The following is a 26,986-nucleotide window of genomic DNA, read 5'->3' as shown; positions in this document are numbered from 1 at the left end:
TTGTTCTGTGTCTGTACAGGGCCTGGCACAGTGGGGTCCTGGTTGACTCAGTTTCCCGGGTGCTACCGTAATATACCTAATAGAAATAAAAAGATGTACAGCGATGGCACTATGGGGTCTTGTTCCATGATTGGGGTGCCTAGGTGCTATCGTAATATACCGAATAGCAATAAAAACGTACAGCACCTGACATGCCTGCTCCGTGACTGGAGTTCCTAGGTGCTACCCAAAATAGGCTAACAGCAGAGCATGCTCACGCCACCTCCACTGTGGCCGATGGCAATACAGCGGTGTAATGGACAAACCACGGTCTCGTCTGTACAGGTGCCTCTAGGCTAAAACATCAAAGGACGGATGCAGTTCTGCGCAACTGGCTGCCTCGGCGATAGCCCTGATCTGAGGACACCGTGGAGACTCGACTCATTGCACCCACAGGAGGGCCTGGTCAGAGCGAGAACTGTTAGGGGAGATTTTCAGAGGCACGGTGGTGGTGACCTACCTAACTCCCATTGACGTTCCGAATTAGGCACCTAACTTTGTACCTTTGACAATCGTGGGACAGCTCAGTCCACATAAAACTCACCTGCAGCCTGCTTTATGAATCGGTGCCGAACGCCAGGCTTTGGCGTGCTCCCTCCAGCATGCCTGCTGTGGCAAAAGCGTCTACGCAAATCCACTAAATACAACAGATGCAAATAATCCGTTTAGCCAATGCAAGCGTAGAACACAGTTTGAACAGATGCAACTATTCATAGATTTCAAGGCCAGATGGGACCACTGGGATCACCTAGGCTGACCTGTGCAGCACAGGCAAGCGCCCTTCTCTCTTTCAGTTTTTGTTTAAAATTTCCCAGGAAGTGATCAGGGTTGATGTTGATTACACAACAATGGGTGAAAATCAGGGCGAAAAATGAACTGCACGGATTTCTGGGTCGATATTGGATTTAATAGCGGGAGATGGGGGGGCAGAAGAAAGCAACAGAGAGGGGGAAAGGAGGAGTATTGAAAATGAAGGCAGTTTAATGCGGTGGTTTGGTGAAGAAGCTGTCCATTAACAGCGTGAACATCAACGCAGGCGTGTCTGCATCTCCCACGACCTTGCCTTGACGGACATGGATTGACACTCACTTCCCGCCCCTCCCAGCTGATGTGCAACTTGCAATATCGCCCCCCCACCACCACCACGTGGTGGGAAGCACATGGTCTTCGAAGGGCGGAGCTTCCTTTTCTCTGGGCCCGCCCCCCAGCGCCCTCCAGCCAATAGGAAGCGAGGGCTAAGGTGGCTGGTGTCTCAACGTTCTGAGCCTGCTGGGGGACAGCTGCTGGGGGGGCTGCCGCTGCGGGCCTGGGAGGCTCCGAGCAGGTAGGGGGGGGACTGTGTGTGTGTGTGTGTGTGTGTGGTGCTGGCCCAGCGGCGGTGCAGGGGGGTCCGGGCACGCACGGGGTTATCAGACCCCATGTTTGCCCCGCTCTTGGAGGTGGTGCTGGTTCCAGTGGCTGCTTCAATGCGACCCTACAATAACAAACCCCCAGGAGACTGAGTCGCTCCTTGTCTCACCCCTCCCCCTTCGTTCCCCCCAGAAATCACTCTTTTCCTGGACCAGCCCTGAGGCCCGGGGTAGCTCCTGGATTGTAAGCAAGCGCCCTTCTCCCCAATGCCCTGAGTATCTCTCCCTTCCCTGGCCCCCAGCCTGAGAATCTTGAATCCCTGAAGGGACCAAATAGGAAAGGGACTGGGGGGAGGGAAATTATTTTTTTTTTATCTTCCCTCCCTCCCAACGCAGGATCTGTTCTGTGTCTATATTTACCAACCAGAGGATGTTTTTTCCCCGTTTTTTTCTGTTTCTGGCTCGAGAAGTCAGCCTAGACCTAGGTGTTTGTCTAACTTTGTCTAATTATTTCTTCCCTCCGATGCTTCCTCAGAAGGGATCAGGCAGGCCGAACGCAAGAGGGTATCTCCTGTCCACCATCCCCTTTCCTTTCCTTTGCCATCAGTAATATCCTTTGGCACTGAGTTCCACAGGTTGATTATATGCTTTAAACATATTGCTTTTTCTAAATTAGAACTGGAAGGAAGTTTTCCAAGTGCCTGTTTTTTTGCTGGAAAATGCCGATTCATCGACCGCTTGTGGAAACAAGTCGATTTTGATGAAATTTTGTTTGGAGGGGGAAAAATGGAGGGGAAATCCACATAAAATTTCAGTTTTCCGTTAATGAAATGACTCTTTGGTATCTTTACATTTTATATTCTGTAATCCAGTGTAATACATTTAAAAAGTCAAAATCTCAATGAAATGAAAAAAATGAATTTATTTGCAGAACTGTGTGTAATCAGAAAAAAAATCAAAATCCTGGAATTTCCAGCCCAAATGGAAAATTCAGTCCTACTTTTAGCTACCTGCTGCCCCCGCTGCTAATATCAGGAGAGGGTAAACAGAAGCTCCTTACTGACCTGCTCCGAACCATTCCTTGTTTTACATTTCCCTGTTCCCATGCGGATCATATTGACCCCCTTTGAGAGTTGCTGATGAAAAGTGCTAGAAGAGCAAGGAATGATTATCCATCTGACATCAATGAACCGAAGGGCCTATCAATTTTAAACGCAGCTTCGTTTTCTTCTGTCAGGGTTGGTGGCCTCAGACCATCCGGGGCTGGTGATTCATGTGATTCCCAGCACATGCTGTGCAGATGGTTTTCTGTCTATTACAGACCACTGCTGGAGTGGGACCTTTGCATAGAGAAGTCGGGTAAGTCCTGGTGGGGTTTTTAGTGAGGAGTGTCATCTGGTTTGGTACCTCATAGTTCTTGGATGGGCCACAAGGCAAATCCCATCCTTTCCTAGTTGTTAAGAGAAAAGTTATTTGCCTTGATGTCCTAACCAAATTCCCTAAATATCCCCTAACTCCTTGTCCTCCAGTTTCAGTTGAACAGAACATTATTATTTATTTTTTACTTCCTGTTCTAATCTGTGGGGCAGTGTTGCTGTGCAAATAGTCTCGGTGTTCCACCCTAGAGGTAGCTGCATTTCAGTGATGAGTTGAAGTGAGGACATTCAGGTTATTGTTTTGTGGCTAGAGCCAGTACCTTTTTACAATGGTGCCAAGGGCACGGTGGTGCTGGGCCCACACTCAGAAGGGTCCCCGGTGCCTGGATTGAGTGTGGGCAGAGCCTGGGGGGGGGGAGAGGCCAAGAAGGGGCGGGGCCTTGTGGCCAAGGCCTCAGGGGAAGAGACTGAGCGGGGGCAGGACCTCAATGCTAAAGCCTCGGGGGAAGAAGCCAAGTGGGGGTGGGACCTCGGAGGAAGAGGCCGAGTGGGGGTGGGACCTTAGGGCCAAGACCTTGGGGGAAGGAGTTGAGGCCTCAGGGGAAGGGGCCAAGCGGGTGGCAGGGCCACGGTCCAGCACTGGGGCCCACAAAAGATTAATCCAGCCCTGGCTAGAGCACATCTCTCTGCAGTTCTGCCAGTTCGTTAGTGAAACTGACATAAATACTTGCATGCTGGGGTGAAAAGTGCATTGAAATGATCGCACAAGTGTGAGATGAAACTGACCAGGCTGATCTAATATCTCCACCTCTGTTCACTTCCAGCCCCTGTTTTGCTGTAGTGGCTGTCCCTGACGATCTGAGTGGATCTTCCCGGTACACCATGGTACGGCATAGCAAGCTCCAGAAGCAAGTCTTAAGCTTGTACAGACAGTTCCTACGAGCCGGCAAAGAGAAGCCGGGGTTCTTACCTCGGATACAGGCCGAGTTCCGGAAGAACGCCAGCATCCCCCGGATGGATGTTATGCACATAGAGTATCTCGTCCGCCGCGGCCAGAGGCAGCTGGAGCAGCTCAGAGACGTTAACACGAAACAAATGGGCACCTTTGTCAAAACCAAGCCGGAAGAGCGGTGACCCCTGCTGGCTGACGTAGGCGGCTTTCTTGTACTGGGACAGTTAGCGTGTGAATTCAGAGACGTGCCTTCCAGATTCTCACATCCTCGTGCGCCCCTTTCTGTTTGCACATGGGTCCGATCACAGTGAAGGAAAACTATCCAGTCGTTGCAATTGTCCTACCTGGATTGGAGTTCACTGGGATAAATGAAGCCTGGTTTAGGTGTTTCTGCACGAGGGAGCCACTAGAGGGTGCATTGGAGAAGCCGATCTCTATAATTCTAAGCTTTTTAATAATTCAAGTGTAGATGGATGGTCTGGAGGTGACGTTCTTGTTTCCAATACCTGGGATGTAATCCGTTCCTACCCCTGTTGCCTCCTCTATTCTCAAACAGGCAGATTACCCAGAAAAATAAAAGAAAGGGACAGTGGTGGGTTGAAATTCTATTTCTGTCACTTTTTTTTTATCATCTATAGTGCCTAAAAGCCCCAGTCATGGACCAGGCCCCCACTGCGCTAGGTGCTGTACAAACAGTGGATCTGGGTGCTACAATTCTTGAGTGCCCCACCAAAGTGCCTTCGAAGGATCAGAAAGATCTGAGCACCTGCCTTTTGAAAATCGGGTTCCTTAAGGTGTCTCATGACGGGCGGCTCCTTCCCCGCAACCCAAAATCACTACCCACTTCTGAAAATAAAGGCCTTTGGGCCAAGGTGTTTTCCAGAGTGTACCAGCTGTGTGTGTGTTGGCAGGCGAGTTTCCCGCATGTGTCTCCCTCCCCCAGTGTAACTTGGCTCTGCCATGGAGGGACCATGTCTAGGCCTGAGAGGCTATTAGCGAGTGGTGGCTGGCTTGCTTAGCCCTGGTTTAAACTTAATAGTCTTATGGCTGTAGCTACCCTCGTCGAACCCTCCTAGCGTAGACGCAGCTTATCCCACCGAAGTGCCTTTGCCGGTGAGAGCTTATTACCAGTGCAGCGAGTGAAGCGAGCTCTCGATTCACAGAGTTAAGGCTGGAAGGAACCAGTGGATCATAGAACTGGAAGGGACTTTCCGGGTCAACAAATATAGTCCGAACCCCGTCCTATAACCCCGGTCAAAAACTTACTGAGCTCCATTGTCAGATCAGTTCGATTGTTTGCCCTCAGCTCCTAGTGGGAGGCTGTTCTCTCTCCTCTGATGGTTATAAACCACCTAGTTTCCAGCCTGAACTTATTCCTGGCCAGTTTCTACCCCTTTGTCTGACCTCTAGATCACAAGCCATAAAATGTCACCTAATTACCCCTGTGTTGAGCCCAATAACTTGTGTTGGACTAAACCATCTTCCAGAACGGCCCCTGGTCCTTAGATGGAGAATCCAGCATTTCCCTTGGAGGATGGTGTCATTGTTAAGAAATTGCACCTTATTCCTAACTTGGATTTGTCCGGTTTCAGTGTCCAGCCATCGGTTCTTGTTCTGTCTTTCTCTAGCTGAAAGAACCCTTTAGGACGTGCTCTTTTCTCCTCATGGAGGTACCGTTACACTGCGATCCAGTCTCTCATCATCAGGCATTTTCTCCAGCCCTTGAAGTATTTTGATGGCTTTTCGTTGCACCCACTCCAATTTTGTCACTTTTCTGCCAGTATAACTGTGTCTACACTGGGGTTCTTGCAAAAAAACAAAACCCCCAATCGCCATTGTGAGAGTGGCAAAAGTTAGTCGCATCGCTCTGGCCTTATTTATAAATCTATTCCTTATCCAAAGGACGTCCCATCCCGCAGTGTGAAAACGTTCCAGGGAGCTAAACCCAGCCCCACAGTGCTATGAAGCTGGTGATCTGTGTGTCCTCAGATTGGCAATTGCAGTGAATTCTTGGTGCCTTGAAGGTGATTTTACTGCCACTGGTGGCTTGATTCTCTGAAAGAGCAAATCGCTTTGGTTCGCAAATGTGCCAGTCCTCTGAGTCCTTTGGCATTTACAGTCCACACTATGGCTAGACTCCGCTGCAGCCCCTAAAATCATAGAAATGTCAGGCTGGAAGGGACCTGGAGAGATCGTCACGTCAAGCCCCCTGTGCTGAGGCAAGGCCAAGTAAACCTAGCCCAGCCCTGACAGGGGTTCGTCCAGCCTGGTCTTAGAAATCTCCAGTGAAGGGGATCCCACATCCTCCCTTGGGAGCCTGTTCTGGAGTTTCACTCCCCCGAGAGTTAGAACGTTTTCCCTAACATCTCACCTAAATCTCCCTCGCTGCAGATTAAGCCCGTTACATCTTGTCCTCCCTTCAGCGGACATGGAGAACAGCTGATCACCAGCCTCTTTATAACAGCCGTTAATGTATTTGACGACTGCTCTTGGTCTCAGTCTGCTTTTCTCCAGACTAAACACGCCCAGTTTTTTTAACCTTTCCTCCTAGGTCAGGTCTTTGAAACCCTGGATCCTTTTTGTTGTTCTCCTCGGGGCTCTCCCCAATTTGTCCACGTCTTTTCCTAAAGTGTGACACCCAGAATTGGACACCGCACTCCAGCTGAGCAGGACAATTACCTCCCGTGTCTGACATGCCACTTCTCTTAATACACCTCAGGACGATGTCACCTTATTAAAGGGGTTTGTGTCTGAAACCGCTTCTCTCTAAGGTGCTGTGATTTGTGTTTCTCCACCTGAACTGGCTCTCGGATCTTGTTACGACTTGAATGTGCACCTCACGGTTCACCGCCCTGCCTGCACCTTGGACCCTGCCCTGATTTCTGAGTGCAACCTCTCAGGTGTCAGGCCGCCTGAGGGGAATCATGGTGTTCTGCCACTCTCAGATGGGGGTCAGGGCTACAGTGTCTTGCGCCATCTGTGATTGCTCAGCATGCCCCCCTGCAAGACTTCCCTTGAGTGGATGCAGTGCCCCAGACGGCCTTTACAAAATGGCCTTTGTGCTTATCAGTGGGAATAAGGTGCAGCCAGAGAAAAGGGTTTCTCACCCCATTCACACGGGTCAGTCTTATCTTAGAGCCTTCCCAGCTCTTGGGTCTGGGACCACCTTTGCGCCAACTTTGCCTCTTTTTATAAAACCCACCAAGTCCTTTGTCTTCCCCTGGAGCTGGGTTTGTCCGGCTCTCCAGGGGGGTCGGAGATAGATTTCAAGGAAATGGCTTTTCTGCCCTGTCCTTTAACTACTGGAAAATGGGGGGAGCTGAAACGACGCTCCCCTTTCTCGCTTATGTGCAAGCCGGTCCCTGTTTGAATGAACCCTTGGCAATCCTATAGCAAGCAGCCCAGGCAGAATCAGACAGACAGACGGGTCAGATTAATAAGTATCACAGGCAGCTCTCACGCCCTTCAGTCCCAAAGTGTGTGTGTGGGGGGGCTGGGGGGGAACGGTATGTGCAGTTTCTTATAAAGGTGGGAGACATTTCTGAGCGCAGGGCTACAGGCAGGGAGGGTTCATTCATCTGCTTTTCCAGGCTCCTCAACTGTAACTGAACAGCAATGCTTCCCTGGCTTGAAACTGATTGGTTGGCGGGTTTAGCTGCCTGTGGGCTAGCTGAGTACACGGAACAGGTAAATAAACCCGATGGCCAGTTTAGATCAGGTGCCTGCATTTATCCAGTTCAAACAGGGCTGGGGTTTGACTGGGGCGGTGTGTGGTAGCCCCACCTCTCTGGGTTGCAGTTCCTGGCTCTGCCACGGGCTCGCCGCCTGACTTCGGGGAAGTCACATTGCTCCCTGCATCAGTTTCCCTATCTGTAAAACAAGGGAAACCACTTCCTTCTCCTACTAGGGAGTTACAAATTTGGGCATAAGCTTTCATGGGCTAGAACCCGCTTCATCAGATGTATGAAGTAAAATTGGGGAAATTCAGTTTAGGTTTTGTGATGATTGTAATGGTTGGGTCATTACAAAACCTAAACTTAATTTCCCCAATACTAATTTCTCCCTACTGTTACTCACACCTTCTTGTCAACTGTCTGTAATGGACCACTCTCGTTACCACTTCAAAAGTTATTTCTCCTCCCTTGGTATCCTGCTGTTAATTGATTTATCTTGTGAGACTGACTTAACACTTGGTAAAGCAACCCCCAGCCTTTCATGTATTTATACCTGCTCCTGCGTTTTCCACTCCATGCATCTGATGAAGTGGGTTCTAGCCCACGAAAGCTTCTGCCCAAATAAATTTGTTAGTCTCTAAGGTGCCACAAGGACTCCTCGTTTTTTTGGCTGATACAGACTAACACGGCTACCACTGAAACCTACTAGGGAGCTGTGAGCCGTGGTCATTAGCCCACAACACGTGAGGGACGTTATTTTAACGTACTTCTGGGAACAGACCTGAGGGAACCACTGGGCCAGGGTGCTAGAACAATTCCTATGGCCAGTTTAGCAGCCGCTCTCTGACAGAGCTTCAGAAGAAGGTGCAAGGAGCCTCTACTAAGGAATAACCTGCTTCTAGGGAAAGGATCTTCCCAATGCCCCATAGTTGGGGGCCAGTTAATGCCCTGCTGTAGAAGTTTATAGCATATCTCTAGCTATGGAATGGTCTTCCCAAGGGAAAGGAGAGGGAATGCCATTGCTTGGGATGTTTACGCTCGACTGGACCCAGCCCTGAGGACTAGAAGAGAACAGAATCATTCTGTGCTGAGACCTGGGGCTTAGCTATGGGCTCGTCTACGTGGCCGATATAACTCTGCCGGCAGCGCCCCCTACTGGATGTGCTCTGCCAGCATAATGGACGACATGAGCTAAGCCAACAGAAGCTTTCTTCTGTCTGCAGAGTTGCAGCTACCCTGGAGGTTTCCAGAATCGCTATGTTGGCTGGGCGTGTGTGGGTTTTTTCACACTCCCGAGCCAACAAAGCTAGGCCGGCCAAACTTTGCAATGTAGACTAAGCCCATGGTAACGGAGGCGGGTTTGTCCCCGTGGTCTGGATCAGCCCGTCCTGGCAATGGCTTGGAATTGCTGGCTGAGAAACGAGGCTCTAACAGAGCGATGGGGATGGTGTCGGAAGCAAATCCCAGTGTTTTGAGGGGTGGGATTCTGGAGTTGAGGGATGACCTATGCTCCTGCCTGCCAGAATCTGCCAGGCTCTAAGCACAGACCGATCTGGAGATCTGAGTTCGCTGCTCGAAACCTGGTCGTGAGCATGAGCCGCCTCTGTTCTGCTATCTCGGAAGGAAGGGGACAAAGTTCAGAGAGTAGGTGCCAAGCTGGGCTGGAGTCTTTGAGTTCAGCTGTTTGCTTTGCCCTTCCTTGAAGGCTGTGCTACAGGTGAGTGGTGCTTTCATCTCTGCTCTTGGGGTATTTCTCATGGGTTTTGTGTCCTGATTTGAGAGGGGGGTGTGGGTGGGTGGTGGTGTGGGGGGGTGTCATTAATGTGCCGTAAGCTTTATAGCCCCAACCTCTAGATCTGTTTCCAAGCTCTGTGGCTAGCTTAGAGGCCAGCAGTATGGTCTAGTGGCTCGGGTATGAGGTTGGGTATAAGAACTCCTGGGTTCTAGTCTCCTGTGACCCGGTGAATAAGGCACAGGGTTGCATGTCCGGTCTCCCCAGTTCTGCACTCGCTCACTGTGTGACCTTGGAGAAGTCTTTTCAGGTCTCCCGTTTCCTGTCTGTAAAAGGCAGGCAAGAGAGATTTAACCACCTGGGGCAAGTGCTTTGAGATCTGCATGAGTTTGTTTAGATCATAAGCGTGTAGGGACATGGGCTGTGTAAAAGCGTGACCAAACTGCTAGTGCTTAATAAATATTGATTCATAGCATGCATGAGGCAGTGAATAGCCAAGAGACAGAAAAATTAAGACGCAAAGGAGGTTTTGTGGTGTCTGCACCTGAGGGCTGAAAGGAATGAAATGGAGAGTTGATGAGACCCAAGGAAGCTGTTCCAGACAGTAGGAGATGCTGGAGAGGAGGCCAAGTTTGGTCGGCTGGATCAATTCCATGGAACGTTCCCGACTGTATCCTGAAGGCAGTCGGGAGCCGGGGAGGTGTGTCTGGATTGGAGCTGATGTAGGCAGAGAGTGGCAGCGGGGACTCAGGATAGCCACTGAGGAGGGACGCACAATAGCTCAAGCAAGATGAGCTGAAAATGCAGGCGATTTTAGCAGTAGCTCGTCAGCGGGATGCAAATTCCACCAGTCAAGATGTTTGGGACTCATGTTAGTTTCATCCAATTTTGATGCAAAGTTTTGAAAGCGCTTTGATCATTTCGACTTTATTATAATACATTGAGATGAAGCACTTTGGGCTTGTAAATTATACTATAAATCAAAGTGCTTTATTTCAACCCATATCATATATGAACCATTATTCCATAGTAAATATTGATTCTATGTTATGTTTTTTTTTAATTTTTTAAAAGCGCTGTTTTGACTTTTTTTACATTATATTACAAGTAGAAATTAAGCACTTTGGGCACATATATAAGCCAAAAGGCTTCATCTCAACATATACCGTATATGAAACATTATTAAATATTATAGAATATATTCTATTTGAAATGAAAAATAATCAAAGCGCTTTGGTTTGACTTTGAAAGCCCTTTGGGCTTATACATGATAAGAAGTTGAAGCATTTCATTTAAACGTATATATGGAGCGTTATGAAAGGTGATATTCGAAGTGAACCACTTTGATCCAGTTGTTCCAAAACCATTTTTCCCAAATTTTGTTCTGCGGGAAATCCTCACAATTTCATCTTTTTCTTCCAATTCGGGATGAAAGGAAACGGAGTGGAAATTCCGAGGTCTGGCCAGCTCTAGGGCAGATGCAGCTGTGACGAAGGTGGGCAGCAGAGAAGGGGGGACAAAGGCCGGGAATAGATCATCTTTGAGGACAGCCCTGAGCTTCAGGAGGCGAGCTGTTCTGAGTTAGGTTGGACATTATGAAAAACTTCCTAACTGTCAGGGTGGTTAAGCACTGGAATAAATTGCCGAGGGAGGTTGGAGAATCTTCATCACTGGAGGTTTTTAAGAGCAGGTTTGACAAACACCAGTCAGGGATGGTCCAGATAATACTTAGCCCTGCCTCGGTGCAGGGCATGGACTAGATGACCTCTCAAAGTCCCTTCCAGTCCTACTTTGCAATGATTCTATGAGCTGGTGGAGCCAGGTTTTGAAACATCTGTATCCTCCTTAAGAACGGATACCTGCTAGGCTTCAGGTACACTGGCTCTCTCTCCTCTCACAGCCCATCCTAGCTGTGGCTGCTGGAAGAGCTCAGGTTAGCTTCACCTGCTCTGTCTTGGAGACGCTTCACAGCAGAAAGGCCTATAAAGGCACCTTGCTGATCTTTACATCTCTTGGTAATTCTTCTGCATTCTGTTTATTTTTTTTTCTCTCTAGCTGGCTGATCTAGTCAAGCATCATCAGTCCTTGAATGCCCCAGGAATTACCAGTGCGATGGTCTCCCATGCCCAAGGTAATCAGCTGGCTAGTTGTGGGCAGAGTCCTTGGTTCTCAGCTCCACATCAGGCATGGAGGGTTGGGCTGCAGAAGCCAGGTCTGTGTGACCTGATAGCTAGGAGCCAGCCCACAGCTGGTTATCAGGGAGGCAGCTGCATTGATCTGAGAATGGCTGGAAGCCACCATGACTCATTGTGATCTGGGGTGGGGACTTGAGACCTGCCAACATTTCCAGTCCTGCCCTTGCTCCCAGGGTATCTGGCTATTTCTCCTGATACAGTTGGTGGTGGGATAGTTATTTACCTAGACATTAAACTCTTTGGGACAGGGGCCGTCTTTTTGTTATGTGTATAAGCACCCAGCACAGTGGGGCCCCCAATCCTTCATTGGCTGCCTTAAGATGCTACAAATAATACAAGTAATCACTGGCAACGCTGTTAATAATAAAATCATCATTAGGCTCCAGAGTTAACAGCACCACAATGAACGAGGGCTGCTTGCTCCTCTTGGAGCTACTTGTCACAGGCAGACAGCACTGCATAGGGCCCTATTGGGAAATCTCCTTTTTAGTCATGAGATCTGGACGCTTTAATATGGATAAATATATATACCGTATATACTCGTTCATTAGCCTGTTCATTTATAAGCCGACACCCCCAAGATGGTTAGGTAAAAATAGCAAAAACCGTACGACCCTTTCATAAGCCAACCCTATATTTCAGGGGTTGGCAAACTTTGGCTCCTGGCCTGTCAGGATAAGCCGCTGGCGGGTCGGGACGTTTTGTTTACTTGGAGCGTCTGCAGGCATGGATCCCCTCAGCTCCCTGTGGCCCCGGCACGCCACTTCCCGCAGCTCCCATTGGCTGGGAACAAAGAACCGCGGCCACAGGGAGCAGAGGGGCTCCATGCCTGCAGACGCTCCAGGTAAACAAAACGACAATGTATTAGATATTCAATTCAATGATTCCATAGAGTTTAAAATCATCAAATTTTGGTGTCGACCCGTTTATAAGCCGATCCCTGCTCTTTGATGTGTCACTTTTTTACCAAAAATATTTGGCTTATGAATGAGTATATATGGTATATGTTAGAATCATAGACTATTAGGGTTGGAAGAGACCTCAGGAGGTCATCTAGTCCAACCCCCTGCTCAAAGCAGGACGAACACCAACTAAATCATCCCAGCCAGGACTTTGTCAAGCCGGGCCTTAAAAACCTCTAAGGATGGAGATTCCACCACCTCCCTAGGGAACCCATTCCAGTGCTTCACCACCCTCCTAGTGAAATAGTGTTTCCTAATATCCAACCTAGACCTCCCCCACTGCAACTTGAGACCATTACTCCTTGTTCTGTCATCTGCCACCACTGAGAACAGCCGAGCTCCATCCTCTTTGGAACCCCCTTCAGGTAGTTGAAGGCTGCTATCAAATCCCCCCTCACTCTTCTCTTCTGCAGACTAAATAACCCCAGTTCCCTCAGCCTCTCCTCGTAAGTCATGTGCTCCAGCCCCCTAATCATTTTCGTTGCCCTCCACTAAACTCTCTCCAATTTGTCCACATCCCTTCTGTAGTGGGAGGACCAAAACTGGACGCAATACTCCAGGTGTGGCCTCACCAGTCCTGAATAGAGGGGAATAATCACTTCCCTCAATCTGCTGGCAATGCTCCTACTAATACAGCCCAATATGCCGTTGGCCGTCTTGGCAACAAGAGCACACTGCTGACTCATATCCAGCTTCTCGTCCACTGTAATCCTCATCATAGGTGCCGACTCCATGGGTGTTCCGGGGCTGGATCACCACTGGGAAAAATTGGTGGGTGCTCTGCACCCACCGGCAGCTCCCCGCCCTGCACCCCAGCCCCAGCTCCCCTCCGCCTCCCTCCATGAGCGCGCCGCGGCTCCGCTTCTCCCCCCTCCCTCCCAGCGCTTCCCGCCGTGAAACAGCTGATTCGCGGTGGCAAGCACGGGGAGGAGGGGGAATGCGGCACCTTGGGGAAGAGGCGGGATTGGGGCAGGGATTTGGGGAAGGGTTTGGGATGGGGACGGGGCAGGAGGGGGCGAGGCGTGGTGGAGGCAGAGGCGAGCACCTACCAGTGCCTGGAAAAGTTGGCGCCTATGATCCCCAGGTCCTTTTCTGCAGAACTGCTGCTTAGCCAGTCGGTCCCCAGCCTGTAGCGGTGCATGGGATTCTTCCGTCCTAAGTGCAGGACTCTGCACTTGTCCTTGTTGAACCTCATCGGATTTCTTTTGGCCCAATCCTCCAATTTAGTCACTCTGGACCCTATCCCTACTCTCCAGCGTATCTATCTCTCTCCCCAGCTTAGTGTCATCTGTGAACTTGCTGAGGGTACAATTAATCCCATCATCCAGGTCATTAATAAAGATATTGAACAAAACCGGCCCCAGGACCGACCCCTGGGGCACTCCCCTTGATACCGGCTGCCAACTAGACATCGAGCCATTGATCACTACCCGTTGAGCCCGACAATCTAGCCAGCTTTCTATCCACCTTATAGTCCATTCATCCAATCCATACTTTTTTAACTTGTTGGCAAGAATACTGTGGGAGACCATATCAAAAGCTTTGCTAAAGTCAAGATATCACATCCGCTGCTTTCCCCATATCCACTAGGGTGACCAGATGTCCCGATTTTATAGGGACAGTCCCATTTTTGGGGTCTTTTTCTTATACAGGCTTCTATTACCCCCCACCCACTGTCCCAATTTTTCACACTTGCTTTCTGGTCACCCTAATAGCCACAAAGCCAGTTATCTCATCATAGAAGGCAATCAGGTTGGTCAGGCATGACTTGCCCTTGTTGAATCCATGTTGACTGTTCCTGATCACCTTCCTCTCCTCCAAGTGCTTCAAAATGGATTCCTTGAGAATCTGCTCCATGATTTTGCCAGGGACTGAAGTGAGACTGACTGGTCTGTAGTTCCCCGGGTTCTCTTTTTTCCCTTTTTAAAATATGGGCCCCATATTTGCCTTTTTCCAATCGTCCAGGAACTCCCCCGATCGTCACGAATTTTCAAAGATAATGGCCAATGGCTCTGCAACTACATCAGCCAACTCTCTCAGCACCCTTGAATGCATTAGGTCTGGACCCATGGACTTGTGCATGTCCAGCTTTTCTAAATGGTCCTTAACCTGCTCTTTCACCACTGAGGGCTGCTCACCTCCTCCCCATGCTGTGCTGCCCAGTGCAGCAGTCTGGGAGCTGACCTTCTCTGTGAAGACCGAGGCAAAAAAAGCATTGAGTACTTCAGCTTTTTCCACACCATCTGTCACTAGGTTGCCTCCCCCATTCAGTATTTAATATTTAAAGCGAAGGTTAGCATCTGTAGAAATGGGTGTTTTCAGCAAGGAAGCAAGGCGCGGAGAGAGCCATCTATGGAGGGTTACTGATCTGCCTTCAAAGGGTCAGATGCCAGGGACTGCATCATTGGGTTATTATGGGCCTTGCCGTCAGACAGTAGGAGGCTCTGGATTGAGGCAGAGCAGCGGGCTACGGGGCAGCAAGTGGGTGAAGGCTGCGTGCCTGCCTTGGGGAGGGGATAGACTGGATTCTATCCTGGGAGAGCAGCAGCTGGGAGAGGCCATCTGCCTGGCGGGGAGCCCCAATAACCTGCAGGAATGGGGCCTGGTTTCTTGTTCCAGCCCCTCCCTTAGGGGCGGTTGTGGCTGGCATAGTTTCAAAAGTGGAGTTCCACTGGTCCTGTAACCCCGAAGCCAAGTGACTCCGCCTGCTGGTGCTTATCACTCCCTCGCCTCTTGCTGTTTAACCGGCTTGTTTAACCAAGGAGGGAAGGAAAGGGGGAACCTTTGGCCATTGGAAGGTTGCGTGCAAATGAAGGGAAAGGGGATGGATAAAGAAGAGCGGAGCAGGTGGTGCTGCCTCTATTTAAATACATTTCCAAAGATGCCCTGAAAAGCTGGGAGTATCACTGGGTGCCTGGCCTGAAGGAGATGGCTAAGATTAAGAACAGTGAGGCTAGCTCAGTGGTTGGAGCATTGGCCTGCTAAACCCAGGGTTGTGAGTTCAATCCTTGAGGGGGCCACTTAGGGATCTGGGGCAAAAATCAGTACTTGGTCCTGCTAGTGAAGGCAGGGGGCTGGACTCAATGACCTTTCAAGGTCCCTTCCAGTTCTAGGGGATGGGATAAAATGGAGCCTTCAGGATGCCTGGTGTTCTGCAACAGGTGCTTCTATGAATGTGTTATTTTCTCATTAGGTCTCTTTCCAGTATTTGCATAAAGCCCTTTGGAGTTAGGTTGTCTTTCTTCCTGACATAGCAGGGTGCAAGTTTATTAATAAAACAATGACTTAAACGACACTTCGTTGCTTCTGTTGGCCACACTAGGGTCTCTTTGCATATCCCTCCATTTCCCCTCTGAGTGCCATCCTCCCATCCTCCACTATTTCAAGACTTTCTGAAACTCCCCCATCAATCCCCCAATGCCAAGGGCTCTGTGTTTCCCATGCCCCCTCCTCTATACCATTGTCCCTCGTATCCCCCACACACCAGGGGTTTCATAGATTCCCAGGCCAGAAGGGACCATTGTGATCATCTAGTCCAGTGGTCCTCAACATGGCGCCCACCGGGGCATTTATGTGCTCCTGCTGGAGAAGTAACCGCCGAAATGCCGCCGAGAAGCGTCAACGCTGAGAAGCGTTGCTGCCGAAATGCCGCCGAGAAGCAGTGGCATTTCGGCAGCAACGCTTCTTGATGATGCCGCTTCTCTGTGGCATTTTGGTGGCCACGCTTCTCGATGACGCCGCTTCTCGGAAGTATTTCGGTGGCTGGTCGTCCGGCGCCCGCCACACTGAAAGGTTGGGGACCACTGATCTAGTCTGACCTCCTGCATAGCACAGGCTGGAGAACTGCCCCAACACAATTCCCAGAGCAGATCTTTTAGACAAACATCCAGTCTTGATTTAAAAAATTGTCCGTGGATTGCGAATCCACCAACAACCTTGGTCAATTGTTCCAGTGGCTAATTGCTCTCCCTGTTAAAAAATTACTCCTTATTTCTGGGGTTCTGTGTGGTTTCCCCCACTGCAGCTACATTAGTATGGGAGGCAGGAGGGCTAGCTGCCCTGAGAACATATCTAGGAGGATTTCAGATGGGACCCTACCCTGTGGCAGCTAGACACTGCTATTTTTAGCATGCTGGCTTGCTCAGAGCTAGTGTGAATATGTCTACCAGAGTTGGAGATCCCACCTCCAGCTCCAGCATAGACATACCCTAAGTGGCTTTCTTGATGGGAATCTGAGTGCAGAGGCTAGGAACACGATGGGTCTCGGACCTTTGCCAAGTATTAAAAGCTCACAAGGAAAAGAACGGGAGTAATCGAGCATCCACCACTGATGCTCTCGGTGAAGCTGATCTTCGTGGTTTCCCTTGTCCCAGTTGCAGAGTTCCAGACCAAAGAGGATGTCTACTGCTTCGCCTTAGCAAAGGCCCTGTACAGTGTGCCCACGCCAGTGACTGTCGGGTTTTATGCACCATGGGGACACTGCAAAAACCTGCTCTTACAGACAATCCAGCGTGAGTACTGCCCTGTCCAAATTTCATGGTGCTCTAGGCAGCTGCATACGCGGCAGCACCGGCTCCGGTGACCAGCCCTATCTCTTGGCCAGCCCCCCCGGCAAGGGGCAGGGCCGTCCCTAGGGGTGTGTGGGGCCCAGGACAATTCCCTCCGCCCTGCCTCTTACCCTCCTCCCCGCTCCACCCCCGGCTCGCCCCCATTCCACCTCTTCCCCCAGCGACCCCGCACTCACCGGCGGCAGGAAGCGGAGCGCTGCGGCTGGGAACTGGAGGAGTAGAGCGGGCTGGGACCGGGCTGCTTCGCTTCCCACCGCTGCTGGTGAGTGGCGGGGGGATCCCTTCCCCCAAGCCCCCTCCCCCAAGAGACACGGCTGGGGCCGGGGCGAGGGAAGTGGAGCGGGCTGCTCCCAGCCCCCCGCTAATCCCCCGGGCCACTCTGGGCCTGTGGGGCTCCCAAAAGTGGCCCCCTACAGCTTCTGCCTCCCAGACCCGGGGGGGGGGATGCCTGGGGCCCTCCACTGCCCCCCCCCACAGGGGAGCTGCATAGGGCACCCAAATGGCTAGGGACAGCCCTGCCTGGGGAACATAAGGAGGGGAAGGGATGGGAGAGGATGGGGATTACAACCTTCTCCCATTCTTGAATGCTCCCCGGGGGGCTGAATTGTCAATCTGGAAGATCTTTGAGGAGGAAAGATTTAAGGTACTGCCAGGTGTCTAATATACGCCTTCCTCTGGCAGAGTACATGGTTAGCGAATCAACAAAGAAAGACCAGCAGGAACTTCAGCGGACGGGGAAAAAGCAGCGTGGGAGCTCTGGCCGGGATCTGCTCAAGCTCCTGTTTCTCATGATCTTCTATCAGCCGGTCCTGACGGTGCAGCAGAAGCAGAGAAAGAACGTCCAGCATGTCTTCATCCATTTCAGTGCCTGGGAGTATGCGGGCAGCGACCAGCTGTGGGCAGGCCTCATCACCACGCTGTGTGATGGCATCGAAAGACACTTTGGTCTCCTACCCGTGAGCATTTACAGGGCCATAGGCAGGAAATGTGGCATCATCGAGAGACCAGGGGATCAGGAATGGGTTAGCAAGAAGTACCTCTGCCTCCCCCTGTGGGCTGCTGTGATCCTTGTGACCGTGGTAGCTATTGGGGTGGGCGCTCTCCTCCTAGTGGTTGGGATCCCCGTTGGGGATGCCTCGGGAGACGCAATAGCTGTCGTGGAGGGCATTGGGGCGACGGCCGTTGGTGTCTCTGCGGCCGCTGCCGTTCGGATTGCCATCATGGTGGTACGAAACGTCATCGTTACCCAGAAGACCCAGCTGGAGAGACAGATGAATCGGACAGATCTCAGCGCTCAGCTGGGCTTCATGAGCAGCGTTAAAAGCGAAGTGAGGACAGTCACCAGGTTCCTTCAGTTCATGCAAATCTTCCAGCGGCGGAAGCTGCAGGTGGTGCTAGAGATCACCCACTTGGACAGGTGCAGCCCTGACAAGGTGGTCGGCGTCCTGGACGCCATGAACATCCTCCTCTCGGACTATGATGCTCCTTTCATCTCCATCCTGGCTGTTGACCCGAGCATCATCGTCGACTGCGTGGAAAGCTCCATGTACATGAAGGGCATGGCCAACAACGGCTACGAGTTCTTAAACCGCATCGTCACCCTGCCCTTCTCTGTCCCTCGGATGGACTGTGACACCAAGCTGAGACTGATCAGGGACATCACCGAGCGCCGGAAGCGGCAAGAGAAAGACCTAGAGGAGGAGGTAGGTTTCCAGCAGGGTCCCAAGATGGAAGCTAACTCCAACTTCCTCTCAGTCCCTTGCTACAATTCTGCCAACCATGATGCAGAGAATCCAGGTGCAGATGACAGCCAGATACCTCTCATTGTCCGAGACCTCAGAACCCAGGAACCAGGACCCAGTGGCTATGGGAAGGGCATCAGAGCCAAAGACCTCATTCAAGAAGCTTTTGACTACCTTCTGGATGACTCCTTGAAGGAATACATGACAGACAATGTGGTGCAGATGCGACGGATCGTGAACACCATCACCATCACCATCAGGCTCCTGGCAAGTAACGTCCCCAAGGACGAGGTGTGTCCAAAGAAGGTGGTGGACTGGGTGCTCCTTGCCAACCAGTGGCCATGCCGTCTGAGCTGGGTCTTGCAGTGCATCGAGGACGAGGAGCAGAGGAGCAGCCTGGGTTGCTGCCAAGGAAGCCCACTCCCCCCGGACATGTTCCTGTGGGAGGTCTATGAGAAGTACATGGAAGAGCTGGACATGCTTAAAGGCCAGATGGAAAAACTTCTGGAACTGGACCGGGATCCTGAGCTCTTCCACAACTTCCTATGTGGCAGGTTTCGGGTGAAGGAGGCCCTCTTCTACTTGCCCTACACGGTCAACTTAGACCTGTCCTTGAAAAGGCAGATGGAGCTGCAACGCGGCAGTCACAGCTTGAAACGGACAAAGAAGTTCAACAAACTCACCGCGTGCACCCTGCTGGGTATGACGGTGGATGATGTCTGCAGAGAGGTAGGTGACTGTCCTGCATCCTGCCACCCCGCAGAGTCAGCGGTAGGTAGACTGTCCCATGCAAGCCACGTGACAGCTGCTCCTCACGCTGAGAGGGCGATGAGGGCTATGGGCACTGGAGCTGGGAGAACACTATCCCATCTGTTGCAAAAGCAAACCGTGAGTGAGCTGCAGGGCTGGACTCAGGTTTTAGGATTGACTGTTACCCTCTGAGTAGTGTTAGGAACATAGCAGTTGCTGTCCTGGATACCCTCAACACTTCAGGGGATTTTTAAAATTCATAATGACTATGCTTAACCCTTGGCAGAAGCGCTGCAACAGGGGGGGCCAAGAGGCCAGAGCTCCATCACTTTTAAAAGTGGAAGAGCTGTGTACTTTTTCCCTGTCGTAAGGGGTGAGCAGCAGGAGGAGGGGGCGGGGAGGAGCGAGTGGAGGACAGGGTATCGAGGGGAAGAGGTGGCGTGGGGATGGGGCCTCAGGAGAATGGGCGGGGCGAGGGCGAGGGGAGAAGGGGGAGGCACAGAGGCAGGGCCTCAGGGCAAGGAGTGGTGTGGGGGGACCCCCCCTACTTTTAGGGATCTCTAGCCGCTCCCGACCCCTGGTACATGTTTGAAATGACCCAGGAAATTTCTTCTTGGAACAACAACTCTGATCCTTGGAGCTCTGTCCTCTGACCCTAAAGTCCTTGGCCGGATCTCCAAGGGGCATAGGCGGCGAGTTATATGGGCCTGTGGTGCCCGTGCTCCACCAATATTTAGGAACGTGGGCCCGGCACCAACATTGTTTGGGCTTACCCCACCCCGCCCCCATTCCACCCCTTCCCCCAAGCCCGGGCCCCACCTCCTTCTGGCTTCCACACCCACCCCTGAGTGATGCCGGGAGTCGGCGGGGCAGGGCAGACTGGAACCGGGTTGCTCGCTGCTGCCGGTGCCAGGCCCCCCCACTACCCCCACAGGCTGCCCTGAACCCTGTATGCCCCTGAAGCACAAGGCCTCCCCAAAGCACAGGGCCCAGGGTGATTGCCCCAGGCCGTCCTATGGACAAGACGGCTCTGCATGGACCCATTATGGGCACCACCAAAAATTATACAAACCTGGTGCCCATGCCAAGGGGATCCTCCTTTACTCTCTGGAATGACTTCTGTCTGTCTTACGACTACGGAGGATTCTTAGCTATGTGTTATGTTCAGAACATGCACACAGAGAAGTGAGATAAAAACATAAATACTCTTGCTGGAAGGTTGTAACGTAACACCACTTTATTTCTTAGAATCCAGAATAATACATGAGAACCAATAAACAGAGGAGACAAAGCAGGCTGCTCCCTAAGGTAGCGAGGCCCAACTCACCCCACTGCAGGCTGACTCTGATTGCACGCTTCCCCAAAGAGCCCTCTCTCCTGCAAGCAGGACCTAGGAAACCCCCTCACTCTTAAAGTGATAGCTTGCAATTCCAACACACTCCTCAGTACACCACACTATCCCTTTCTCCTTAGTTGCCTGATCTTCTGTACTTGTCATACCGACTTGATCAGTGGTACCTCCAGTAGTGTTCTAACATACACCAGAGGGATTTTCCAGATACTGTTGATAGTCCTGCAACCTGCTGGCACGTCTTGTTTGCTAGAATGAACGGACACAGATTCCTCTCTGGAGCCATCAGGGAATCTTCCTAAGAATGTGTTGTGAAACATTTCAAATATATGTGCAGTGCTAATGGAAGCTTCCTCTTCTCTTCCAGATGGACACAGTTGGCTTTAAGGAAGAAAACGTCCAGGAGTATAAACGGAGGCTGAGGGACCATAATCTAAATGGACGTGCCCTGGTTTACAGCGACAACAATGAAATCAGAGAAGCCCTCGGCATGAACCTTGGTGAATGGACGCTCTTTAGCATATATTTCCTTGGAGTTCTTCCCCAGCCGAGTTCTGTTGCATCCTCCGTCCCGTTATATGTCAGGCAGGAGGCTCAGAAGAACATGTTTGGCTTAAGGGAGAACGTGGTTAGAGGGAGCAGGCTGTCTTTGAACATCTCCAGGGAAGATCTTCAGGAGAAGAGAGAAATCTGAGTCCTGTACAAAACTGGAAGCAAGATCTGGACTTTCCCCATCATTGTACCTCTCTGCACCATCAAGGACATGTCACGGACAAAGCAATAAAGTGGCTATGGAATAGTTAGTGATGTGAATGGGGCACTATAGTATATCTGAGGGATTTGGGGCACATTCCTGTCAACATAGTAGATCTTCAGACACTGGATGTCACAGTAGTTTTGTCTGGTTAGTACAGCAGGAGACTGGGAACCAGAACTTCTGGGATCTATTCCTAGTGCTGCCCCTGGCTTCTTGTGGTTTTGAGCAAGTTGCTCCTTCTTTCTGGGTCTCCATTGCCTCATCTGCAAAATGGGTTTAGTGCACATTTTAGTGCATGTGTTAGGAAAGTAACAGTGCATGTGTTATATGCACTAACTGTACTGGAGCATTAAGGGCAAAACTTGCCCCTTCCGCTGTGTCCCCAGGCACAGTGGAACCGGGGTGATCGCCCCGTGAAGGTGGCACAGTCCAGGGAGCTCTTTCATGCCATCGGTGCTATCCCTCGCATCAGAGCATGGGGAGCGAGGCAAGAGCAGAGGCCTGTGGATTCATATTTCCACAGATCTATTGGGTTGGATTCCAATCTCACCCTATTGTAAGTCAGAAGTGATGGAAGAGGACCATCCAGCCTTCTGTCTACAAAGCACTACGCCAAGATTAACCAGTTAATTCTCATGCACAACATGGGAGATGGGTAACTGTTTTTATCCCCTCTTTACTTAAGAGGGGCATGGAGCAAGGAGTAGGGACAGCTCCAGGGTTATATAGCAAGCCAGTGCTGGATCTGGGAATAGAACCCACGAGTCCTGGCCCTGCATTTTGGACTCATGACTCCGGACAGGAGAAGCTTTTATACAGAGTCCCTTTTCTGCCTATAAGAGCACTTCCAGGCCCAAATCCTGCTCCCAAGGCATAGCACAAGCAGCTAAACCTGCCCTGGAGAACTCCTCTTGGGCTGACGGCTGGGGGGAAGAATTCTTGCTAAGGGTACGTCTATACTTACCTCCGGGTCCGGCGGTAAGCAATCGATCTTCTGGGATCGATCCCGGAAGTGCTCGCCGTGGACACTGGTACTCCTGCTCCGCGTGAGGAGTACGCAGAGTCGACAGGGGAGCCTGCCTGCCTGCTGCGTCTGGACCCGCGGTAAGTTCGAACTAAGATACTTCGACTTCAGCTACGTTGTTCACGTAGCTGAAGTTGCGTATCTTAGTTCGAAGTGGGGGGTTAGTGTGGACCAGGGCTTAGAAGCCTTCGAACCACGGTTGGGCTGCTTCTGTAGCAGAATCATCCACATTACCTGTGACACTCCCCCCTCCCCCCCACCCCACCCTCACAAACATGATGATGGGAGGTAACTGGTTCCACGGAGGGCCTGGCTGTCTACACAGGAAGGTAACCAGTGAATATTTTTGTGTTTAATAAAATTGTTAACAAGTGGTCCTTTCCTGATCTCTTTCCTGGAGAGGCTTTAGGAATTTGGGGCACCCACCCCAAAAGCATCTCAGCACCAGGCTTGGCAGAAATCAGTTTTTTTTGTTTTATAATTTTGATGGATAATATTGTCACGGAGTCACAGGCCATGTGCTCTGGAATTGCTCTGTATGAAGCCAGCCAGGACTCTAGTGTAGTGTGCCATGAAGTCTTTTCAGCTAAGGCCTTCCTGGGTCTGGCCTCGGAGCATTTAGCACCCCCATGCACTTCCTGCAGCAGGGTCCACCTGGCTGGGACCCTGGGAGAAGCCAGAGGGACCCTGCACCCCAACTCCGCAGTCAGCCATGACTCTCAGCCAGCATATAAAACAGAAGGTTTATTAGTCAACAGTAACAAAGAGTAGAACAGAGCTTGTTAACACAGAAAGCAGGACCATTCAGTAAAGTCCATCTTGGGGGGGAGGGAACGCCAGAGCCTTGAGGTCCTGACCCTCCCCCTTGAGCCCCAAAATGGAAGACTGCTCTGCTTCCAGCAGCCACACCTGTTGCCCCATCTCAGTTCTCTGTCTTACTTCCTGGACAAAGTGTCACCTGGTTGCATCTCCCTCCTGGTTCTCCGGTTACAAAGGGGATTGGCCACTGCCTACGTACAGGCAGCTGGAGAAGCCTCACCTATCCTTGAGGATCTCAATTCTTATTCTTATCCCCACCGCCTAGGCATTGGTGTAATATACAGGGAAATATACAGGCACACACAGTATTCATGCACAACATTAAGGTTCATGTATAACATAATAAAAGGAAAGAAGCCACTTCCTCACAAATATCCATGTTTATTTTTAACCATATCTTTTATTTTTACAGATTGAAATGTTCAGTTGCAGGAAAATTATGGGGTGGGGGCGTCAATCAACACTTACGTAATGACAATAGATGATGAGATTTAAGAGCGTTGTACCTATTAAGCCACAAACTGGCAATATCCCATGTCAAACTCGGCAAAGGAAACAGCCTTAAATCAAACTCGAGTAAGTTCTCCAGCAGCATTGTCTTACGTTGCCCAGCTGTAAATGCCGGTCATTATCCATGGAGATATTTTTTTCATGAGTTTGTGTGTGGACAGTGAAACTGACATTGACCGACATCTACCGATTAAAAAAATGGAATCCTTCCATGCCTACGCTAACACGTTGGCTTGCCTTTTTAGGGTATGTCTGCACTGCGTTTAGATACCCACGGCTGGCCCGTGCCAGCTGATTCAGGCTAAGGGGCTGTTTAATTGTCACTGCCTGAGGCTCAACATCGACACTGCAATCAAACAGCCCCTGAGCCCAAGCCCAAGTCAGCTGGCATGGGTCAGTCATGGGTGGCTAATTGCAGTGCAGACATACCCATAAGGGCTTGAAGCCTGGGACTGGCCAGCCCTACTTACTAAGTAGGCACACGTGTGCAGCCAGCAGGTGATTCCCCTAGAAGAGCAGTAGGAAGCCGTGGGGAAGCTCAGGAGGGCTGGAGACAGACTCCTACAGGGAAGACTCTGAGGAGTTGGCCATACTAGGAAGGGCTGGGAGTAGCCTACCAAAACAGGAAAGTCTTAGGCCCAGTTTAAGGCTGGAGGGAAGATTTTTGTGTTCAATTCTGAATTTTAAGTTACTCAACCAGACCCTAAGGCATGCTGTTATTGGCGTTGCAAAGTCCTTTTTGAGTTTATTGTGGAACTAGGAGGGGAAACTGCGGCGAAGGACCACTTGCAGTGGCCACAAGGGGGCACCTGGGAGGAGGCCACTCATTGGCACCTAGACACAGTCATTAAGGTTCCCAAAGCGAACTTTGGTTTTAGGCTTTGCTTGTGTAAAGTTGACAGATGAGGTTGTCGTCAGCTGGGATCAAACCTGGGATCTCTGGAGCTTAATGCATGTGTAAGGGGACTGTTGCCCCCTTACTAACACTCAGTGGGGGTGTTTTGGTTGGCTAGCTCCCAGCACTAAAAGGGGAAGGGTCGATGGCAAATCAGGAGCCTGAGACTGACTGTCCCCAGGAACAATGCGGAGAGGCCAATGCTCCAGATCAGCCTGATTGACAGGGCGGGCAAGCTAATCAGAGAGTCAGGAGGCCGGGGGGGTCCCGTCCTCCGTGTGAACTGGAATGGCCTGAGTCAGACAGAGTGGGGCCGAGCTAAGGAGAGAGCAGGGGCCCGAGCTGAGCTGCTGGGAGCAGAGCTGCAGCCCCAAAGCCAGAGCACAGCCCAGAGAGAGCAGAGCTGCAGCCCCAGAGCCAGAGGGGCCAGACAAGCAGCCAGGAAGCAGGTCAGAGCTGGGAGCAGAGTCACAGAAGCAGCCTGCAGAGCAGAGCTGTGCTGGGGGCAGAGCTGCAGCAACCAGAGCCAGAGAGGCCAGAGAAGCAGCCCAGGGAGCTGAAGGCAGAGCAGCAGCAGCAGCCGTGCTGAGGCAGAGTGGAGCTGGAGCAGTCCGGAGCTGGGGCTGGGGCAGTCTGGAGCCGTGTGCAGTCCGAGTGTGGTGAGCAGCTGGGGAGAGTGAGGGGGACCCTGGGCAGTGGGCCCAGCGCAGTGGGCCTCAGCCAAGAGGCCTTGCAGGCCAAACTTACAGGGGGATCATAACCCCGACTGGGCGGGGGCGACGCTGGGAAGAAGGGTCCTGCCACCTAGAGCCTGAGAGCGTGTGGCCACCACCAGAGCAAGTGTCCAACCCACAGCGTCCCTGCAGCACAGACAGGGCCTGAGAAGGAGCCTGGGACCTACAAGGAACAGACTGAACTGCCCTGACGTTCCAGAGACACTGTTTGTAATGTTCCCTGCCACAGAGCGGGGTGATGTGTTTTCCTTTAACCTTTCCCATTTTTCCTTATTCTTTTTTAAAATTAATTGTTAATTAAACAACTTGTATTTGCTTCAAATTGTATGGAATAATCAGTGGGTCAGGGAGGTGCCCAGTGCAGAGAGAGTACCCCGGAGTGGGGACACCCTAGCCCCTGTCCTAGGTGACCACAGCAGGGTTGGGGGTCGAGCCCCCCAGGAATCCTGGGCCCAGCCTTGTTGGGGTTACGAGGACTCACCCAGACAGGAGAGTGGAGGGGGAGCCCTCAAGGGCAGGGAGGCCTCTGGGTAAAGGAAGTGGGAGCGGGGACTCAGATCCTTTCGCTAGTCCACTTCACCGGGGTAGTGCAGAAGCCAGGAAAGTTCCCCACAATAGCGGGACCATTCCCCCGCTTACATAATTGGCGTCACGAACAGGATCCTATCCACAGGGTCCATCCCATTGGTTTTCTGGTTAAGTTCTAGTAGCATGGTCCGGGCCTAGTTGAGCACCCTACCATGGCTGGAATTGAAGAACTACGAACCCAGTTTGCTGAACTTCAGCGCAGATTATCAGACCAAGCGGAGGCATTACAGCAAGCTAGAACTGAACAGAGAGAAGCCTTATCGCTGGCCAAGGCAGTAATAGACCAACAGACAGCAGAAGCTAAGAAACCCCCTACTATTTACGTCCCACGGGAGCGGAAGGTCACGGAGTTTGGTGGCTTCCCGACTAGACCAGGAGACATTACAGTAGAGGAGTGGGTCAAGTCTGTGAAGGCGGCTCTGCGTGTGCTAAGAGTACCTGAAGAAGATCATGTGGACTTCATAGAGGAGCACCTCAAGGGCCAGGCCAAGGCCATAGTAAAGTTCATGGCAGTGGCAGACAAGAAAGACGTGGAAAAGGTATTTGAACTCCTCCTAAAAGTGTATGGAGACAAGGTACCTATTGGAACCCGACTAAAGGAGTTTTTTGAGAGAAAGCAGGAGCCTGGTGAAACTGTCCGGGCATACGCATATGACCTCCAGGAGAGAATGAGCAAAGTGGAACGGCGAGACCCTCAGCGAGTTCCAGACCCAGATACGGTTCTGAAAGAGCAGTTGGTGCTGGGGCTCCGTGATGAATCCCTCCGACGTGAAATGAAAAGGAGGTTTAAAGAAGAGCCCAGTAAGAAGTTCCATGAACTCATGCAGGCTGCCATTATGTGGTCAAAAGAAGAGGAAGTTCCTGTGGCAGAGGCGGCCAAGCCTAATCCCCATACACAAAGTGGGGGCCTAGTGAATGCAGCTGCTGGGGAAAAGGTCCTGCCCCAAACAGAGCTAACATTGGAAAGCT

General features: G+C 51.3%; 2 protein-coding genes across 4 annotated transcripts; both read left to right on the top strand.

The window, feature by feature from the left end:
• The first annotated feature begins 351 nt into the window (after positions 1–351).
• SDHAF1 (succinate dehydrogenase complex assembly factor 1) lies at positions 352–4,322 on the top strand. Of its 2 annotated transcripts, XM_054009627.1 has the most exons (3): positions 1,274–1,363; positions 2,626–2,747; positions 3,589–4,322. In XM_054009627.1, the coding sequence occupies exons 2-3, from the start codon at positions 2,689–2,691 to the stop codon at positions 3,896–3,898; spliced, it is 369 nt and encodes a 122-aa protein (XP_053865602.1). In that variant the 5' UTR covers positions 1,274–1,363; positions 2,626–2,688; the 3' UTR covers positions 3,899–4,322. The 2 variants fall into 2 exon arrangements, with proteins under 2 accessions (XP_053865601.1, XP_053865602.1); XM_054009626.1 differs by lacking the exon at positions 2,626–2,747 and having other exon boundaries at positions 352–1,363.
• A 4,757-nt stretch (positions 4,323–9,079) lies between these two features.
• LOC128826532 (NTPase KAP family P-loop domain-containing protein 1-like) lies at positions 9,080–23,540 on the top strand. Of its 2 annotated transcripts, XM_054009858.1 has the most exons (5): positions 9,080–9,107; positions 11,178–11,253; positions 16,653–16,790; positions 17,529–19,318; positions 21,058–23,540. In XM_054009858.1, the coding sequence occupies exons 2-5, from the start codon at positions 11,235–11,237 to the stop codon at positions 21,382–21,384; spliced, it is 2,274 nt and encodes a 757-aa protein (XP_053865833.1). In that variant the 5' UTR covers positions 9,080–9,107; positions 11,178–11,234; the 3' UTR covers positions 21,385–23,540. The 2 variants fall into 2 exon arrangements, with proteins under 2 accessions (XP_053865833.1, XP_053865834.1); XM_054009859.1 differs by lacking the exon at positions 9,080–9,107 and having other exon boundaries at positions 11,020–11,253; positions 16,659–16,790.
• Positions 23,541–26,986: the final 3,446 nt, after the last annotated feature.

The sequence above is a fragment of the Malaclemys terrapin genome, chromosome 20, assembly GCF_027887155.1.
Source record: "Malaclemys terrapin pileata isolate rMalTer1 chromosome 20, rMalTer1.hap1, whole genome shotgun sequence".
Classification (NCBI taxonomy): Eukaryota; Metazoa; Chordata; order Testudines; family Emydidae; genus Malaclemys; species Malaclemys terrapin.
Note: the sequence above shows the minus strand (reverse complement) of the source record. Positions and strands in the feature narration are given on the sequence as shown.

Bases quoted from the DNA above. Each gene is read 5' to 3' on its own strand.
- SDHAF1 (XM_054009626.1), top strand. From the start codon at position 1,200: ATGGTCTTCGAAGGGCGGAGCTTCCTTTTCTCTGGGCCCGCCCCCCAG. The intron at 1,364-3,588 runs GTAGGGGGGGGA...GTTCACTTCCAG, and splicing joins GCCTGGGAGGCTCCGAGCAG to CCCCTGTTTTGCTGTAGTGG.
- LOC128826532 (XM_054009858.1), top strand. The intron at 16,791-17,528 runs GTGAGTACTGCC...TTCCTCTGGCAG, and splicing joins GCTCTTACAGACAATCCAGC to AGTACATGGTTAGCGAATCA. The intron at 19,319-21,057 runs GTAGGTGACTGT...CTTCTCTTCCAG, and splicing joins TGGATGATGTCTGCAGAGAG to ATGGACACAGTTGGCTTTAA.